This window comes from Globicephala melas, chromosome 14 (genome assembly GCF_963455315.2).
Source record: "Globicephala melas chromosome 14, mGloMel1.2, whole genome shotgun sequence".
Lineage (NCBI taxonomy): Eukaryota > Metazoa > Chordata > Mammalia > Artiodactyla > Delphinidae > Globicephala > Globicephala melas.
In genome coordinates, this window is record NC_083327.1 from 78,704,237 (window position 1) to 78,724,973 (window position 20,737).

Here is a 20,737-nt window from a genome sequence, read left to right on the forward strand (position 1 = left end):
TTTAAAATTTCCATCTTGCTGATTTCTGAATTATAAAGAATGATTGAGATATTTATTTTAAGTTACTAGTCACATTATCTCTATCCAATAAGTCCTGTAGGAAACTATTATCAAAACCCTCCTTTCTACTTAAATATGAGAAAAAAGAAAACTGAATTGTTGATTTCATTAATATTTCTACATACATTATCTCTCCCTGTACCATAGCCATTTTTTTGTTTAAGAATTTACAAGCAAACTTCTGGCTCCAGTCTTACAACAAGGGAACAGCAGAAGATGTGGTTTGAGGTAGTGGGAGGTGTTAGAGATTGCTCTGTGTTGAAAAAACAGCACCACCCTCTAATGAGATGTTCATTCAAGAAAGGAACTAAAGGAGATTGTTATGCAGGACCTAAACTTATCTCTGCTATCAAATCACTGCAGATATATATTGAAGAGTATTTAACTTCTCTTTCTGAGATACAACTTTAATTTGTACTTAAAATTGCTCCTAACAGTGTTTCTAATAAAGCCTATCTAATAGCAGGCCTGAAATGGACGAAATAACAGAGATGTTCTATGCTTTGACAGTGTGCCATGGACCAGCGCTGTTTTGTTACAAAACATTCTAAAATAAAAATAAACATTTGCACATACACATGCATATACACATATTACCAGGCATATGGTAAAGACTGCTGAAATTTAAATCTGCTTCAAAGACTTGAGGAAAAGTGTACTTATAGACTTAATTAAGTTATATGCAAGGAAAACATTTGTGGCACCATAATAATGTCTTGCTGTAACTTTTCAGCTGTCTCCATTTCTTTTTCTTGCCTCCACGACTGTTCCATGCCGTGGGATACAATTGTTACAACACCAGAGCAATATGAGGTGGTGCTAGTGGCCTGAAAAAGTTAACCAGCTTCTTCGGGGCTAGTTTTCTTGCCCATTGTTCGATGGGTAGAGTGTAAATGACGTTTATTCAAAGGTCACATCATAATTAATGTCTCTGAACAAAAAAAGTATGTTTTGAGCCTGATCAGGGATAAAGTGTATAGTCTTTATTTCCTAGGGCTTTTGTTTCTCTTAATGTCCTTTTTCTCTGTTTGGGCACCCAAATACCAACTTTGGGAATGGGCCAGTGTGCAGCCCAGGAAGCTGGGAATGGAGATGTTACTTGCCCACCAATCCCTTCTCAGCTTTCAGTCTTATTCGATTGTGTCCACATTCACTTAGCACTTCACTCACCGAAAACCTGTTTATAGAATATTTTAACCAGCTGTTAATCCTTACTTGGATGGTGCTAGACTTTTCAGACCTTTCTTGTTCATGTGAGGATTCACTCAGAGCAAATAATGTGCTGAGTGCCTTCAGTGTGCTGTCGCTGTTGGTGATTCAAGATCAACCCAGTTCCTGCCTCGTGGAACTTAAAGTCTAGTCAGGAGAGTGGAGGGCAGACAGCTAATCCCACGCGAAACATAGGCCTCTGTGCACCGTGAGGCCAGGTACCACCAAGGACAAATAAAGCTTTTGCGATGATGATTCAGACCAGGGAGCCGGCACCAGGGGAGGCCTCTTCTAGGACCTGACATAAAACTGAGGCTTGACCACTTTCTTTTCACACAGATGCATTTGTTTACGTTATGGCACCATAGAATGCATTTTTGAAGATCTAAAAACTATGAAAAGTAAAACAATTCTATTAACAACTGTTATCTTCATTAAGGTTTTCTAATTTTATGAGAACAAATTGAGATATGTAGAAGTTAATTAAACTTAAGTTCACTTAACAAAGAAAGGTAAGGAAAGTTAAAATACGGATAGTCAAAAACTAAGTAAATCATTACTTTAGGCCGGTTTCAGGTTACGAGAATCCCCTCCTTTCATAGATAGGAACAAACACTTCACAGTCTCATTGCTTGGGCCACGAGTAACTTTCTCCTGGAGCCCTTCCACGGTTTGGGTTTAGAGAGGACCTGGCCGGGAACAGCAGCTGGATCTTTTTACTCGGGATGTTGGCGGAGCACCTAGAGTGACTGTAAACTGAAACGACTGATTTTATATCTCTTATTTTTAAATGGAATCTCAGACTTTTCCTCTGAGTTCTTCACAGATGAAATGCAAGGGGGAGGTTCATGGTGGTGGTTTTAATTGATTTTAGGTGATAACGGTTTTTTCCTCTGGCTCTTCTTTCAAATTTTTATTTTTTTAAAAAAAGATTGGGTCCATTGTTTTCAGTGTACCTCCCAATAAAGACAAAGTTTCAAAACTATGATTTGGAAACCTCCTGTTCATAACTACCTCATTAATGATGACGAAGTTTCTGAAACGTTCCCAGTATGAGAACGCGGTGTAAAATGCGTTACAACAGTTTCTTTTCCGAGTCAGATGTTCCCTGGGTGTGAGAATATGGTAAATAAATTTTAAAAGCTTATTTGGTTATGGAGTATGTTCCATGATCTGGTATGTACATGAGTTTATAGACATATATAGGAACATGTATACATACTTAAGTTCTTATCTAAAGTAACTTTCTTTAGCTTCAGCTTCAAATTCTAAAAGATCACATTTTTTTTATCCTACCACTCTCTTTATTTACATCAACTGTATTACCCAGTTTTATATATTTTATGTAAAGATTTTATGCTTCAATAATTCTAAAGCTGAAGGCTTAAAATTTTAGCCAGAACAGCTTGGGAAAATTACATGTTAATTGGAGGGACCTCTGCCACTCACCAGCTTGATTAGTTTCATTCTCAAGCATCTTTCTCAGGCCCTACCACCACCACTGCCCCCATTTCAGCAGTAGGCTTAAAATGATCTTGAGCTAAATATAGTGAAAAAGAGTTAAGAAAAACTCCATCTAAAATAAGAGCTATACACTCACTGCAAATGACAACCTAGTAAATAAACATGACTAAATGAAGTATATTATTATTCCAAGGAAATCTTTATCGAGACTTTACAAGTGGTTTTGCACAATGATCCCGGAGTTGCAGATATTACAAGTGCACAAATATTGTTACAAATACAGAGACGTAAAAGAAAGGAAAAATATACAGTTGGGCTCTTTATGAAACAGCAACTTTTGACATTTTAGAATCAAATACATAGTTAGAAAAATAAAAGACCAAGAATTAGAGCATCAGTATAAACCAAATGGGCACATGAAAGTAAACGTGTGTCCATAGATATGCTGGGAGTATGAAATAGCACCTGTCTTTGTGATTAACACGTGGCTGCTTAAGAAATGTATTAAACTATCTAAACAGCCCCTTAACCTTGGCAGAGAAGTTCAAGGAACCTTAAGTCGGGAAAGCAGGTTGTTACGAGTGAACGCCAGAGCTTCAGCTGGTCATCGGTTTACAAAGAGCCCACACACCACTGGGTCCTGTGACATGTGACCTACCTTATATTTTTCAGCAAGTACCACGTGTTTGCTCTTCCTCCATATGATTTAGTTTTAATGAAGACACACATCGGCCATCCACATTTTGACAAGGAAATGTAGGAGACCATGTAGTTTTTTAGGGCTCTATAACATTACGTGTGAAATTTTAAATTCACTGTGATCATTCAATGAGCTAGCACCCTTTTGTTTTTAAAAATGACGCAAGGTGTCATTGGAATCTTGCCTTCTGGGATTCAACGCTTATAGTGATAAAGTAAAAGAAAGTTTTTGTTCCTTTCTTTTTGTTTTTCAAGTATATAAAAGGGGGAGTTTGGGCCCTTTATTTAAAGTCAAAGTAAATTCTTAATTAAGACAATGTATACTTTGTGCCTGAACTAGTAGCCTTCATTCCTAATTGTTGTGTGATAGCAGTAGTTTTAAAATTTCTTCTCTTCTTGTATTTGGTAGCTCATTACTTTTTTCTCACCTTCTTCCCTTTCCCTCTGCCCACCCATGCCCCATCTCCAAATGCTCCTTCTGGGCTCTAGAAGTCCAGCTCATCCACCACCACTGGCGAAAAGATCACAAAGGTGTATGAATTGGGGAATGAGCCAGAGAGAAAGCTTTGGGTAGACCGATACCTCACCTTCATGGAGGAGAGAGGCTCCCCGGTCTCAAGTCTGCCTGCGGTGGGCAAGAAGCCCTTGGACCTGTTCCGACTCTATGTCTGCGTTAAAGAGATTGGAGGTTTGGCACAGGTGAGAATGAATGAATGAATGAGGAGATGCTATAGATAAGCTCTTACAGCAGCTTTCTTTGAATATACAGACTCGAATGTTTTTCTCACAAAGAAAAAGCGAAGCCCCTGGGAAGGTCACCTTTACTGGGATCCATGTTCATGTGCTGCAGGGGGAGGGTGCTGGGGCCAGGGACCCGGATCCGCTGCCCACTCGCAGAGTGATCTCGGTCATTTATATGGGTCTCAGTCCTCATCTGTAAGATGAGACATTTGGGCTAGATTTTGCTTTCGGGTCCCTGACAGCTCCAGAATTCTACTGAATCTGTCAGAATTTCATAGTAAATAAAAATGTTTTGCAAATGACTAAGTTGTCTAGATTAGATATAAATCAAAAATTCACTGTTTCCCTCTATCCAGAGCAATTGAGCAAGAAAACTAAGTCATCCTTCTAAGACCACGTCCACCATACCTGGGCGACAAGAAGAGCAGTGCTGTCCCTTTTTCACAGGGCTGGGACTGGCATGGGCAGAAGTGGCACCTGGAGTGCAGAATTCCAGGAGGCACTCGTTTTGGGGTTGTGCAGATGCCTCCCCTGCAATTCCCCTTTCAATTTTGTACCCTAGAGGCCACACTTTCCTCCCTAGTCTCAGCCCAGTTTTTAGCATTGGGTCTGGTTTGTATGTCCATGTCCCGAAGTAGAATGGGGGAAAGTGTCCTAAGGGGTGAGTGCCCACTGCGTCCTGGGCACTGTGCTTTTTCTTGTCACTTTTTTTCTCAATACCCGTGAAATGCAAGGTCATCAGCCCTGAAGAAGAGATGTAACAAGATAAGTACAGTTGTCCCTTGGGATCCATGGGGGATTGGTTCCAGGACCCCGACGAACACCAAAATCCTCAGAGCTCGAGTCCCTTATTTATATAACCTACACACAACCTCCCGTATACTTTAAATCATCTCTAGATTACTTACAATATCCAATAAAATGTAATGCTGCGTAAATATTTGCTGGTACAAATGCAAGTTTTGATTTTTGGAACTTTCTGGAATTTTTTTTTTTTTGATTCTTTGAATTTGAAGTTGGCTGAATTCACAAATGCATCACCCAGGGACACGGAAGACCGACTGTACAATGTTGTGGCCCAGGGATTCTCAGGCTAGGTGGTGAGGCCAGGTCTGTCTGATTGCAAAACGCAAGCCCTTATTTCTGCCCGTAGTTCTCAGACCTAGCTGTTCATTAGCATCACCTGGGAGAATTTAAAACCTGTCAATACCTGGGCTCCCACCCAGATCAATGAAAGTAGCTGCTCGGGCCTCAGGTGGTGCGGGGCCTCGCTATCCAAAGGCAGGTCGTGTAATCCACAGGTATCACCGAGGGCCCGCCCTGGTCTCGGTGCCACACAGCTCTTGGGGATGCAGGAGAGGCCTTTGTTCTCAGCCCTCCCTGAGGTGCCTCCTCCCACCCGAGACCCGAGGCCTACAACTGAAGCAATCAGAGCTTGACCCCAGACTGCCTGATCAGATGGTAAATCATAGGATGCAGACCAGGTGTGAGTGGTGGTCAGTGAAGGGAGAGGTCAGGATACACACCTCTCTCTTGCACTTAAACCCTCTGACCTTTCCCCTCTGTACCTGGACACCCCTGACCTTTCCCCTCTGAGCATAGACCCCCCCCGACCTTTCCTCTCTAGACACCCCTGACATTTCTCCTATGGGCATAGACTCCCCTGACCGTTCTTTCTTTACACCTAGATCCCCGACAGATTTTTTTAGAATCCCCAGGACGCCAAACAATTGGGTGTCACCCATCGCAGCAGCGTAGGGATCGTCTAGACACCTCACTCTGTCAGTAGTGTGCATTCCCATGTTGGGTCTGTGAGCAGGACTCTGCTGGCTTAGCTAATGAAGCTGCTTGAACATAGCAGTGATTCACAGCGGTGATGAGCTCCTTGGCAGCACTGTTGCTCACACCCTGTCTTGCGCTCTACCTGGTGGCCATCAGATGTGGTTGGAATAGGTGCTGCAGCCACAGACAGATCAGCTCATTCAGGGTATATCAGGCAGCGCTCTGCTTACTGTTTGGGAAGCAATTGCAAGCCTGCTTGTTGCAGCCTGGCGTAAAGTAACAAAAATGGCGTTAAGCATTCCCAGGAGTATTCCATGGTTTATCATGCACCATTTAGTACTAAGTAAATGGACAGAAAGAGCTTTGTGAGAAAGTTTGAATCCAAAAATTGAACATTTCATTAAAACTCACTGTCCCCTTAACCGATGCTACTTAACACAGGAAACGTCTAAAGGCAAAATCTTCCCTAAGTACTTGCAGGCCTTCACGTGTCCTTCGTGTTTCAGTGTCATGTAACTGTGTTCCCATGTGGGAATCAAAAGGTTAAAGTAATTCCTCAAATCCTTTTATAACATTTGAGGATTTCCTTTCTTTTTTCTCTTCTCTTTTTGCAGTTGTGTTCCCTCCATCCGAAGTGTGACTGGGAACACTGGGTAGTCCTGTGCACCCCTTCCCAAGCCCACAGGTGCTGCCATGTCAGCGACCTGCTGCCTCCACAGCTCAGACAGGGCTGATGGCTTCGGCCGGGCTTTTAAGTTGGGGTCATTTGGCTGGGGCCTTATTCACCCAACACCACAAGAAAGCCTCGTGAGAGGCTGGGCACGGACCAAAATTATAGGCTCATCTTTCCGGAAGCTTGCGGCTGTTGGAAGAAGATATTGTTTTTCATATTAAGGCCCAAACACTTACCTTGCCAAATAGTTCTGTTATTGCTTCTTATGTTAGTTTTTTAGACACCCTTCTTTTTTTTTTTTTTTTAAAGATAAGAAGTGGTATGGGGATGAGTGTGAGTGAGAGCGTACATTTGCTCAGAGATAAATTGCTGGGCCCGGACAGCACCAGCTCTGGAAGAGCGTGAGGCATTAGAAGATGCACCAGGCAGAAGAATCTCCACGAGCAGTGCTTTCTATGTAGCTATCAGCAGGTTCCTTAATGGTTTTATAACTGTAAATGCTGTCTATGCACTACTGAGTGGGAATAATGAGCATTAGTTAAAAGAGGCAAGTGAAGAAAAAAAAAAGTAAAACAGGACATTAAGTGCTTTTCTTTTGTCTCCTGGCTTTAAACAAGCCACTTTGCTGCAAACCAATGATCCTGCCTTTTTTTTTTTTTTTTTGCCAGGTTAATAAAAACAAGAAGTGGCGCGAGCTGGCAACCAACCTAAATGTCGGCACTTCAAGCAGTGCAGCGAGCTCCCTGAAAAAGCAGTATATTCAGTACCTGTTTGCCTTTGAGTGCAAGACTGAGCGAGGGGAGGAGCCCCCGCCGGAAGTCTTCAGCACGGGAGACACCAAGAAGCAGCCCAAGCTCCAGCCGCCCTCTCCTGGTAAGTGGTGGTGCTGCAGCTGTAGCGGCGGGCGAGCCGGGGACCCCGCCCCCATGGAGTCCCTCCCAGGCTCTAAGAAGGCCGCTCAGAGTAAAGAGAGCAGAGCAAACTGGGATCTTAGAGAGCCAGGGGTGTCCTCTTCTGCCTCGTCTATTTAGTTAGACCCCGTTGGCAGTGCTTAAGGGAAGAAAGAATAAAATTGGGGGTCTTGTCATTTCTGGTCAGCACTTTGAAGGCACGGTTCTTTTGCTTTACCTTTTTTAGCCAAAGTAGACTTTGGAATTCTGAGTTTTATACCTTTATTCCTTATACAATTGTTTTAAAATATTCCATCTAACCGTCAAAATAAGTCTCCCCAGTAACCTGTGCTGATGCTGGAAACGCCACTCTGCGGATTTAACGGCCAGCTTCTACCAGCTCTGCCTCTGTCAGAGACACTCCGATTTGTACGTTAACAAAACGGAATTTGGACTTAGTTTTTAATATCCCCTGCCAAGCAAGTTTCTGCTTGTAGGGAATTCAGCAGACTGTCAAGATAAAGGTCTATATAGCCCTATTTCTGAGAAAGAGTAGTCCAGTTAACTTTGACCCCAGGGTCAGGAATCTTAAAATACCGCTTAGGAATAATGATGATTCACTTAAATTCTCATAAGCAAAATCATATTGATGATACCTGCCTTCTCTCCTATCTCTTCACTCAGCTGTTGGAGACCCTGCCATTCTTTCAGCTCTCCCGCTAGCTTTTGTTCTGCCTGTTAGTGTTTCAAATTTGATATTACTGGATCATTATATTCTGATAAATACGATATTAGAGATGGGAAGAAACTTGCATCATCCTTAGTTCTGGGTGGTGACCTCACTCAAGTTAAATTTGATCATTCTGTTGTCTGTTTCTGGCCGTGTCCAAGCCCTGGGGTGGTCCACGCTTAGTCACACTGTCCTGCATACAAGATGGGGCTGATTGTACCTGCCACTTCCCCCAGCAGAGGCTTGCTCTGCGGTCAGATGATCATAGCTCATTGCCAGTATTTCTTGAGCACTGACAGTGTGCCAGACGCTCTTCTAAGTGCTTTAATCATTTAATCTTCATGTTAGCCCTGTGATAAAGATACTGTTCTAAAATTCCTGAGAAAACTGAGGCACATAAAATCTAAACAGACTGATATACACTAATTTGTATGAAATAGATAACTCATAAGAACTTGCTGTATAAAAAAATAAATAAAATAAAATTCAAAAATTCGATAGATAATCTAAGCAGACTGGCCCATTATTGCTAGTGAGTGGGAAAACCGGGCCTTGATCTCAGACATCTGGCTCTGGCATTAGAGAGGTAGGTGTGCCTACTACACCTGTGTTTAAAGTAGCGCTGTAATCGGTAAACTGTTTACACATAGGACGTGGTATCTGTGAGCCAAAGAAAGGAGTTGTTTCTCCTTTAATTATTCCCTCTAGCTGATATCTGGATGGCGATGCCAATATCTAAGGCCACTTAGAGATCTCAAATAAATACTTTTTAGGCCCAAGGTGCACTTGTAATGAGCATACCTAGAGATAGATCTGTTGGTTCTAAATACAAATAGAGAAGTCCTCCTCTCTAACCCCACCCTTAAAGATTCACAGCCTTTGCCAGTTATGGTGTACTTTAAAAACGGGGAAATCTAATTTCGAAAATCTCACCACATTAACAAGCTGCCTGTGAACAGCTCTGAAACTATTTTTCGAAAATAAAAACCCGGTGGGGTGTAGGGACCAAAGTGGCAATGTCTGCACAGATCTAAAAGTATATTTTATTTGCCAGGAAAGAACTCATGTCACTGAATGGTCTGCACTTCTGTATGGAGAATAGCTCTCCCAGTGTGCATCAGCTTCAGTACAAGAAATCCTGCTGAGGTATAGATAGTTCAGAAAGTACAGGGCCTGTTCTCTTAACAGTCAGCTCTTTCCTTTCCCCCCTTTTTTTTTTAAACTACCGTTTTTATGGCAACATTATCGCTTTAACTGCACAAAAGAGCTTGGATTGCAGATGCACTTCTGATAATACATTCTTCTTAGTGGTCCAAATGGAGCCCAAGTCCTGTGAAACAGGAAGCAGGGGAGGAAAGCTTCCTGAGTCTAGCCATTCAGCCAGTGCAAGGCCTGGAAGGCATCGTGCAGGGTGCACGGGGCCAGTCTGCTTGGCTCATGTGCTCTGCACACCACTCAGCAAGAGAGACGGACACACGGACTGGGCAGTAGGGCAGTGAGTCACATCAGCCTCTCAACCAAAGACCAGGCATCTCCTCCAGCATCTGTGCATTGTCGCCTCTTTGATTCCAGACCTATCATTAAGGAAAATGCCTCTGAAACATTTTTATTGTCAGAGAAGGGAAACAAATTATTCCCAGGTATTTGCCGTGTCAGGGCCTCATATACTACAAAATTTTTTTTAACTAATTTTCAACCAATGTTTGTGTTCTTTGAAGTCGGTTTTTCCCATAAGAACATAACTGTAGTTTATTCCTTACGAGTACATCCAGGCAAACAACTAAAAGATTCCTAAGAAACATTCTAGACGGTTTTTTCAAATGGTCATTCTGAACCAACTTAAATCCTAAGTGCTAATGACTTAGCATTCTAAGTCATCCCTCTGCATTCTAGTTTTGATTTGATGCAGCTGATACTGATCTGAAATTCAATCCTGTCAGCCCCTGAGAGGTATCACCCCTTAGCCCTGGGGGCTGCACCAGGATCTTCATTGTTGAGTGGCTGTGTGGTTTCTCATGCCAGAGATCCAGGTTGTGTCTTCTGGGGACTAGAGTAAGTCAGCCAAAGGAAGGCTCCTGAATGAAGCCTGAGCAAGGACTGGGGGTGTGGTTGCATCTCTGAGGTGCCGGCGGGCTCTTGTTATAACAGACTGTAAAAGTTTGTGGAGATCTAATGAACGGTCACAGGAATCGCCTCCCCAGGTGGCCTGGGCCCGCCTGTAAGCTAGAGTCGGGGAGGGGCGGGGAGGGGACCCGCCTGGGAGGAGTGCGGGGAGGTGGCAGGAAGCTCCCCTTTCAGTTAGTAAGTCTGTAACCAGAAACCCATCCATCTTTGCTGGCAGGTGGCTGACTGCATTTCTATTATTAGCTGACGGGTGATGTCACAGAACTTGTCATGGATTGTCATGGATCCAACTAGGGAATCCTCGGTGGGAAGATAAATGAGAAAGGGGCTCGGGTTATATACAGGTGCCCTCTGGGTGCCCTCTGGTCGCTGTAGACCTGAGACATCCCAGCTATTGCTCTTCTCCCCACCCTACTTCCCGTAACCCCAGCCAGAGCTGGGGCACCGGGTTCATGCCGTGTAAATTACCTTCCCAGCTAGGAGTCTGGCTGCACAGTCTCAAGTGTGTGGATGCACTTAACCTTCAGTAACCTTTGCATTGTTTACTTTCGAGTATACATCTGTAACTTCTGGCACAAGGTGGGGATATCCTGGAGAGCCAGCCTCCTGGCTGCCTTCTTTTTTTTTTTTTTTTTTTCTAAAAGGAAAGGAAAACACACTGGCAAGAGGGGAGAATTTTTCCTGTTTTTTTTTTCCTTATTAGCTGTAAATGTGAATACTTGTAAATAAGGGTCATTCTGAGATCACAGCCTTGTGAGCCGTGTTCCACAGAAGATGTACAGACTGCTGTACAATCTGCTTCTTGATGTAAGAAACCAGTTACTCCTCCTGCCAGCTCTACGGTGCAGTCATATGTGTAGGGTTATCCTTATACGTTTGTAAAAGACTCTACTTTTTTCTTTTATTATATCTCCTTTTTAAATATGCATTTCCAGGGTTTTACCAAAATTTGGTTTGTAAGCATGAGTTGGTAAGTTTTTATTTTAAGGTATCTACATCTAAGAAGATACCTACTTTTGAAGTTAGTCTTCCTGGCACCTGTGAGAACGTCCCTGAGTCACTCCAGCCCTGGGCACCCAGGGGAGATATTACGGAACAAGCTCCCCGTTGGCTAGCGTAGTCGTCAGTGTTCATTCTCGACACGGCCAGGACCCAGGACCGGGCAGACCTGGCCTCGCTAGCAAAGTCTGGGCTCAGCTGAGGCTTTCTGAGGAGAAGCAACAGGCTCATTGCTGTTTCTTACGCCTTTGTAGCACACTCTGTAGTCTCCAGTGATTTGTTCAACTCCGTTTCCTCTAAAGTGTGGGTGGTGGTAGCTGTGGTGAGCCTTTGGAACTCCATAGGAGAGGAGCTATGGATAGTAACATACGCAATATTATTGTTTACAAGCAGGCATTAATTCTGTGTGTTAGGGTTACCATTCTGAAAGTAGTCATTGTAAACTGTATGGGGGCAGGAATTCTTGTCTTTTTCCGTCTTTGCTGCATCCAGCTGTAGAAAACAGCCTACAATATAGCAAGCACTTTATTCATTCAATTAGTAGTTGCTTAATTAATAAGTGAAACCAGTATCTATTGAACATCTGACATGCTAAAGACTGTGATCAATGATAAAGCAAGAGCCCTTAAAATATTATGTTTTCAGGTGGGGTTAATTGTTTGCAAGAATCCCACTTAAGTTTTTAAAAGATCTGCTCAGTTCTGAGCTCTGTTATTCTAATGTAATTATAGTTAAAGCCAAGTCTTGTACCTCTGATACTGACATTAAAGAACTCCAAACCAATATGACTTGTGTTCTGTAAATAACAAATAAGATTTCATAGCTCTAAAGATGACTGTTAATGACAGCATAGACATATCCAGACATTGAGAAGGTATTGAAATGATATAAAGCTCTTTATTACTTTGTATCATTGCTTTACAACGTAAACACTTCTCATTGCCTAAGACCCAGATAATTTTTCTAATAGTCCATCAAATTGATATACCAAACTTTTCATGCCATTTTTCCTTATTCTCAGATATTCAGATTATCTCCATTATAAACAACACTGAAATAAACATTTTTCTGCCGAAAGCCTTCTTTATATTAGATTATTTTCTTGGGATAAAGCAATTACCCAGTCAAAAGGTATAAATATATTTTATGGCTCACATCTGAAGTGTGTTGCCAAATCGTTTACCAAAAAAAGCTTTTACTAATTTTCACTGTAAACAATGTAAGAGCAATTAATTTTACTACATTGTTACCAGCAATGGATATTGTTACTACTTCTACATAAAATGATGTCTTATTTTCTTTCCTTTTTTTTTTTTTTTTCAATAACTATCAAGGATGAGCTTACTTGATAACCTCTAGATTTTCCCCCATTTTCTCTTGGTACTACTACTATCAGCTAACTCAGGATCCTTGCAAGGTCCACAGACTCCCCAGTCAACTGGCAGTAATTCCATGGCAGAGGTTCCAGGTGACCTGAAGCCACCGACTCCGGCCTCCACCCCTCACGGACAGATTACCCCAATGCAAGGTGGAAGGTATGTTGAAACATCTCGGTGAGCCATACAAAATCAGATTTGTCTATTTTCATTTTTCTGGAGCAAAGTTTTTATAGAGAGAGGCAATGGTGTTCTCTAGTGAGTTTTGTAAATATTAACTACCACTAGTTTTATTCATATGCTTTACTTTGGATGGTTTTTGCAGGTACAGATTTCAAGGTTGGCTTATTTTCTCAGTAAGTGTTTGGAGGTGACTAATGCTCTGTCGTTAAGCTTTCATGTCTCTCATCTTATCAGAAGCAGTACAGTCAGTGTGCACGACCCATTCTCAGACGCAAGTGATTCATCATTCCCAAAACGCAACTCCATGACTCCGAGCGCCCCGTACCAGCAGGGCATGAGCATGCCAGAAGTGATGGGCAGGATGCCCTACGAGCCCAACAAGGACCCCTTTGGAGGAATGAGAAAAGGTAAATGCCGAGGGGCCTCTGCAGAGTTGGTCCAGACGGTGTTCTTCTGTCTGCCATCCCATGACTGATTCACTGATCCATTCGAGACATATTTGAGTCCCAGCTCCCCAGCCTACTAAATTTCTGGCCTTGGGCACAGTACTTAGCATCTCTGTACGTCTGTTTCCTCATCTAGAAATGGGGATAATAATGGGCCACAAGGATTAATTGAGTTAATGCACGTAAACACAGCCCTTAGAAGAGTGACTGGTATGTATTGTAAGCAAACGTGCTCCCAGTGCAGCCTGGAGTTGGTGTCATGGTCGTCATGGCATGACCTGGGCATGGGGCTGAGTGCCAGGTAGAATGCTGGTAAACCAGACGGTCTACAAACAAGAAACAAAAAGTAAGTTAAACTACATATATATGGTTAAGGATGGTGGTTGATGGAAGGAAGGAAACAAACAGGCAAGAAAGGACACAAAGAGCAATGACGTTGGGTGGCGGTCATGGAAGGAGGGGCATCTCCTAAGGAGGGTGGTGGGGAGGAGAGGGCTCAGAGGAACTGTCAGTTATCTGCTGAGACGTGGGGAGCGGGAGTAAGTTGGGGAGGCCGAGGCAGGAGCGGGGCTGGTGTGTTTGAGGAGGTGCAAGGCTCCTGGGCACAGAGAGCAGGGGGCAAGCTGAGCACGTCGAGGCCGACGGGGCAGAGCCTTTGTGCCTTCCTGGGCACGTTGATGAGTTTGGAGTTTTATGCAGGAAGTGAGGTGACTGGGTTTTTTGTTAAAAATAAATAAGTAAATAACTGGATATTTATGGAGAACATAGTGGAGAGAGGTGAGGGTGGAGATGGGGAGACCACTGTCATAATCCAGGGAGAGGTGATGGGTTGGAGTCAGACCCCAGCAGGGAGCTTGAGAAGTGGACCCACCCGGTATATACGTTGGGGGATAGAAACAACAGGATGTGCTGATGGACTGAACGTGGGGAGAAGAACCAAGTGATGGTGACTGAGAGGGTGAAGATGTTACCACCTGAGTGTGGGCAGTTGGGAAAGAGAGGGAAATAAGGTTGGCTGTTACTACCTGTGGTGTGGACATCTGGGAAATGAACAAGCTAGAGAAGGAAATCCCGAGTTGACTTGTGGATAAGTCAGGGCGGTAAGTTGTGGAGTGTATGTCTGGAGCTGGGCAGAGCGTTGGAATTAGGTATAATCTTGGAGAACTAAGCAGAGAAGTGGTATCGACAGCTGTAGGATGGACGAGGTCACCGAGAGTTCTCACTAACATTAGCGAACACCCAGGGTGGGGTTCTCCTTCGTGGGTATCAGCCCCCAGCACTCCCGTAGCCCTGAGACTGTAGCCATCTAAGCCCGTTTTAGCTCCTCCAGTGGCATCCACGTGCCAAATGTTGTTGGCACACTTCCAGATGCAGTTGAGTCCTGTGACATTGAGGCATGCTATGAATATTTTTTGAAAAGCGTACAGAAAAATGGTGAATAATATTTTTATGGAAGTACTTACTCTGGGATCCCTTGAATAATAGTACTTTTGCTGTATTTAGATGTTTGGGGTACATGAATTTCTTGATACTGTCTTGAGTAGAGAGAAACATAAAGCCCCGAAGCCTTGGCTTTCACAGGTATTACAGAGCAATGCAAAATAAAAATGAATAATCTCAAATTTTTAGATGTTGGGCATATTACCATTTAATTAACAAATGAGATTGTATTTCATATGTATTTCAGATATCTGTTATACAAAGCAAGATGATCTATAATTTTTCCTTCCAAAAGGTTTACGAGCTGCTTATTCCAAGTAAAGATTTTGCAGAACATGCAGTAAATCCATAAGCTCAGAAATTCGAAAGCTTTGTGAGTGTTGGCGTTAGGTGTCTTCCTTAGTGGTATGAGACGCTAGAAGGAACACGTTGTTAGTGCTGTTGGTGGATGTATAACATTTTTAGACTCTGAAAATATGACAATAACATGGAAAAAATAATGAAGTTTTGGAATCTGGTTTCAAAAGTTATTGTGAAGTATTCCAACATCCTACCCATATGCTGCGTTAGACAGCAAGAGTTCTATTTCTTTTGTTTCCTTACGCCGCTAATTGTTTTATAATGAAAATAAACATGGGAGTGGGGGGTGACTGGATCACCTGGCTAGACACTAGGTAGCTCTACAGCGTGTTTTCATCAACCGTGTGAATGGTACAGTGGTTCAGCGGGCAGCTCTGCCTCGCATTTCCCCAGTCTATTTCAGCTCACCTGCTACCTTACGGTGCTGGTATATTTAGTATCAAATTAAAGCAGATAAGCAGAAAACCCACAGGAAACATATTTTCTTACCGCCCTACCCCCTGTATAATGAAGTTTTCCATTCCTCGGTTCACCATACCGTGGCGGCGAGCTTGGTGGCGCTCTGAATTTTTGTTGAACGACCAACATCAGTGGCCATCACACTTCCTGTTGTTGGTGTCGGTATTGTCGCTCCTGCTGCCGACCTGTAGTGTGGTGGTGGAGTAGATGAAAGAGCCCAGTCTAAGAGTCAGCAGCCCTGAGTAGCCTCGGCCCCACCTGTCCACCTGCCTGCCTTCCCCACCTACTCACTTAATTCATCACTGATTGAGGGATTGATTGATTAACTGCTTGTAAGTGAACAATAAGTGAATATTTATATATTGTTTAACTTAACCGTGTTTTTATTTTTATTTTTATTTGGCTGTGTTGGGTCTTCGTTGCTGCACACGGGCTTTCTCTAGTTGCAGAGAGAGGCCAGCGGGGGCTGCTCTTCGTTATGGTGCGCGGGCTTCTCACTGCGGTGGCTTCTTTTGTTGCAGAGCATGGGCTATAGGTGCGTGGGCTTCAGTAGTTGTGGCTCGCGGGCTCAGTAGTTGTGGCTCGTGGGCTCAGTAGTTGTGGCTCATGGGCTCTAGAGCACAGGCTCAGTAGTTGTGGCTCGTGGGCTCTGGAGCACAGGCTCAGTAGTTGTGGCGCACGGGCTTAGTCGCTCCGCGGCATGTGGGATCTTCCCCGACCAGGGCTCGAACCCGTATCCCCTGCCTTGACAGGCAGATTCTTAACCACTGCGCCACCAGGGAAGCCCAAACAGCGTATGTTGAATATTTATTAGCATCTACACATACAGTCCTACTTATTCTTTTTAATGCTCTAGCAATGGATGGTTTGTTTCATAATATTTTGCTATTATAAATAATGATGCAGCGATTATTGAAGTATGGCTGTTTTTTCACACTTGTAAGAGTGTTTCTGTGAATAGATTCCTAGAAGGAGAATAACCGCATCAAAGGATAAGAATTCTTCTTTCATTTACTGAGTATCTTCTACTATTGTAACAAACTATCCCCAAACTTAGTAGCTTTAGCAACAACACTTGATTCTGTCTCACAGCCTGTGATGGGCGGGGTGGCCCTGGGCTCCACACGTGCTCAGCTGGGGCTCTGAGGGGCCGCTGTCCACTGAAGCCTGACGGAGAGCTCTGCTGAGCTGGGGTGTCATTTGAATGGCTGTGTCACCTGGAGGCTCTGCTGGGAGCTCCTGGAGCTGTTGGTGGGGGCCTGCTCCGTGGGGCCTTTCCACAGGGCCTCTCCGTGGAGCTCCTTGGGCGCCTCGTGACATGGTAGACGGGTTCCAGAAGGAGCACTCCAAGAGTGCAGCCGCTCACAACTCTCTGCTGCGTCACATTTGCTGGTGCCCAGCCTCCTAGTGGGTGGGACTCCACAAGCTATGAACGGAACACCAGAGGTGTGCTTCTTTGGGGGGGGGGTCACCAAAATATAGCCTATCATAGCAGGTATGGGCAAGTTATACCAATTTAATACTCTTAACATGAGCATGTGGGTCCTCCCATACCAAGAATGATTATTATCAGTGGTTTTAATATTTGCCAATCAGATTGGGAGAGGGGGAAAGCCTCACAGTTGTTTTAACTTGGATTTCCTTAATTATAAATGAGATCATACATCTTTTCATATATTGAGCTGCCATTTATTTGTCTTTTCCTGTGAATGTCCATCGACGTGTTCACCCATTTTTTAATTTGATTGTCTTTTTCCTTATTAATTTTTAAGAACTCTTTATGTTAGGGAATTAAGTTATTTAGCTTTAATTATCTTTCTTATTTCTGTCTGTCTGTTTTTACATCTGTAAAATGGAAAGTAACCTCAAAACTGGTTCTACTGCAGGTTGATTTAAGATCTTGTAAGATACAAAGTACGTGAAAGCACCTTACAAAGCAAAGCACATTCTGCCAGCGTCAGGCTTCACTATTTGCACCTCTCTAGCAGCCAAACATTTTATCAGCCCACAAAATTTTAATCGGCTTTTATCCCATGGAACATAAAAGTAACCTTCAGGTGGTGGTAGTACTGTATATCAATTAAGATTTGCATTAAAATGTTTAATTTGCCTACAGGCTAGTTTCTGGGCCTGACCCAATTCAATTTCCTTCAGGCTCTGAGCTAATGCTAATTTGCATATTTGACCTAATTGACACTCTACCCCTTGTTAGAAATAGTTGTATCTCATCCCTTCTTGAGCTGTTCTTAGCTCCCTAGTGATTTTCTTCATCCTGATTTTAGAGTGAGTCAGCTCATGGGTGGTTATGTTAAGGTTTTCACTTTTTTTTTTTTTTTCCTAAAAGGGAAGGGAAGTAACTCTCCCTATATATTTCATCTCTTCCTTACAACCATTCCATGAGATGATATTCCCAACCACATTTTATAGACAAGGAATTAAACTTAGAAGTTCAGCAGCTTACCCAAATAAGTATGGATCTGGGCCTGTGTTCGCTTCCTGTATTACTGCATAACACAAACTTGTGGCTTAAAACAACATACACGTATGCCCTCGCAGTTTCTGTGGGTTCTCAGCTCACAGCAGAAATCAAGCTGTCAGCCGGGACTCCATTTCTTCTGAGCTTGTTCAGGTTGCTGGTGGAATTTGTTTCCTCGCAGTTGTCGGACTGAGGTCCCGTTTTCTTATTGACCGTCATCTGGGGCCTTCTCTGCTCCTGGAGGCTTCCGTCGTTCCTAACACTTGGGCCTCTCAGGCCAGCGGGGGAGAGTGTCTCCGACTTGCTTGTCTCTCACCTCTAGATGCTGATTTAAAGGGCCCTCTTCTCCCTTTTGGTTAGTTCAGCCAGCTGATGAGTGACTTTAATTACATCTGTGAAATCCCTTTTGCCCTGTGATGTAGCATAATCCTGGGAGTGACATCCTATCCCATTTGTAGGTTCTACCCACACTCAGAGGGAGAGACTCATACAAGGTGTGTACGGGGGTGGGGAAGGGGGACCTCAGGGTCCATCTTAGAATCCTGCCCCAACAGGGCCCATCTTGACTCCAGACCTTATGCGCTTTCATCGGTATTGTTGTCTGTCATATTAAGGATAACAGCAATGACTAGAAAGGGATGTTTGAGCCCTTTGGCTTTTGAAAGTGCTTAATTTTTCATCTGTTCCTGAAAATATTGCAGTGCCTGGAAGTAGCGAGCCGTTTATGACGCAAGGACAGATGGCCGCCAGCAGCATGCAGGACATGTACAACCAGAGTCCGTCTGGAGCGATGTCCAGTCTAGGCATGGGGCAGCGGCAGCCGTTTCCCTATGGAGCCAGTTACGATCGAAGGTGAGTGTTTCCTAAAATGAAGATGAGGTGACTCACTAGAAACTGCCCTCCTCAAACACACACTTCTGAGCCCGGGGAGCCGATGGAGTTTCAAAGGATTGTGCACGTCAGGTGGCTGCCTTCAGTCGACGACTGTAACAGGACTGGGGAGAAGGACCTTGTCCCCAGGCCACCAAGTACGGCTGTATTTTTATTAGCGAGTGCCCAAAAGCACAAATGAGAAATATGCTGGAGCTGGGCTGGCCGGGGCAAGAGTCTCCTCTCTCAGGATGCAAGAGCCAGGGCTGTCACCACACCGAGACCGCCGCCTCGAGCCTCCACACCTGGCTCCTCCTGTGACCTCAGCGCCAGCCTGTCTCCCAGAGGCCGAGGTCTGGGCAGTGGTACCACACTGGGCTGCCAGCAGGCTCAATGGTAGTGGTTCTTGGTAAGGTCTTCCAGGTGTTGTTTTTTCAGTTGTTTCCACTGTGAACATTTTAAACAGGGAGGGAATACTTTGTTCCTTAATAAACATCTCTGAGAAAAGCCAGGGCAGCTTTTTTTTTTTTTTTTTTTTTCAGGACAGCATCTTGATATTAAAATGTCAAGTAAGGTTGCACTACTGGCCCAGATTATTTTAATAAGATAGAAGGAAAGTCATTGAAACGTCTCTGAGAGGAAGCTCCCTCCTAAAATAGTGGCTTAGGGGGGACTTCTTTGTGTGAAGAAGGCTCCTGACCTTGGTCCTTAACCACGGAAGCCCCTTCCTTTGGTTGGCATATTCGTTACCTCCCTAACGGAGAAGTGCTCAGAAACAAAGGCTTCGATTTAACATTTTTTAAGAAAACCAGTGGAGGTGCAGTAGAAGGCTCCTTTTCTAACTGTCGCTGCGCGGGCAGTTCTCAGGACAGGCAATGGTTTCCATCGTTTCCTTGGAATCCCATGTGGCGAGGCCTCCGTCCACACTGCTCCCCTTTCCTCAGTACACATGCTATAGGTTAGGTAGTGAGGTGTCCCTGGTTTAACACAAAGGAAAAAAGGTTTGAAAAATCACTGTTTTACCGAGTAAGGTTTCTTTCTAGCATTCTCTGTGAGCCTGGTTCTTGAGTTTACACAGCCTCACGTGCTCAAAGCCATGTGGTACTTTCTAATAGTGACTCAGGAATCTTGACTTCTTATTCTGACCTCCTAGTGAAGGTTTATTTGTGAAATCTGCCTCAGTCAGTTACCATTGTGTGATGTCTAGTGTACTGGATCAGGGTTTTACTAAGGTTTGGTTTGTTTTTGAGGGTCCAGGAAAAGCTTTTGGTGAGGGTAGTTTTGTCTATACTTAGTATCATTTGGATTGATTTTGAAGTATCCCTTTAAAAACTTGCAGATTTTATATTCATGATGAGAAAGTAAGACATATAAACATTTTCCACCATTATATGCCAATGTTCTGGTACTCCTAGAAATACTGCTTTGATTCTTTGGTTCTCCTGTTATTTCTTTTTTTTTTTTTTAAGATTTATTTATTTATTTATTTATTTATGGCTGTGTTGGGTCTTCGTTTCTGTGCGAGGGCTTTCTCTAGTTGCGGCGAGCGGGGGCCACTCTTCATCGCGGTGCGCGGGCCTCTCACTGTCGCGGCCTCTATTGTTGCGGAGCACAGGCTCCAGACGCGCAGGCTCAGCAGCTGTGGCTCACAGGCCTAGTTGCTCCGCGGCATGTGGAGGGCTCGAACCCGTGTCCCCTGCATTGGCAGGCGGACTCTCAACCACTGCACCACCAGGCAAGCCCCTCCTGTTATTTC

General features: G+C 43.8%; 1 protein-coding gene across 5 annotated transcripts in view; it reads left to right on the forward strand.

Moving 5' to 3' along the window:
* Positions 1–20,737, forward strand: part of ARID1B (AT-rich interaction domain 1B) — a 410,652-nt gene that overhangs the window by 378,272 nt on the left and 11,643 nt on the right. For all 5 annotated transcript variants that reach the window (XM_070043437.1, XM_060283285.1, XM_060283284.1 and 2 more), the window contains 5 exons: positions 3,922–4,131; positions 7,297–7,501; positions 12,768–12,906; positions 13,165–13,337; positions 18,813–18,963. In XM_070043437.1, the coding sequence (XP_069899538.1) occupies positions 3,922–4,131; positions 7,297–7,501; positions 12,768–12,906; positions 13,165–13,337; positions 18,813–18,963 (878 nt within the window). The remainder of the gene's footprint in view (positions 1–3,921; positions 4,132–7,296; positions 7,502–12,767; positions 12,907–13,164; positions 13,338–18,812; positions 18,964–20,737) is intronic.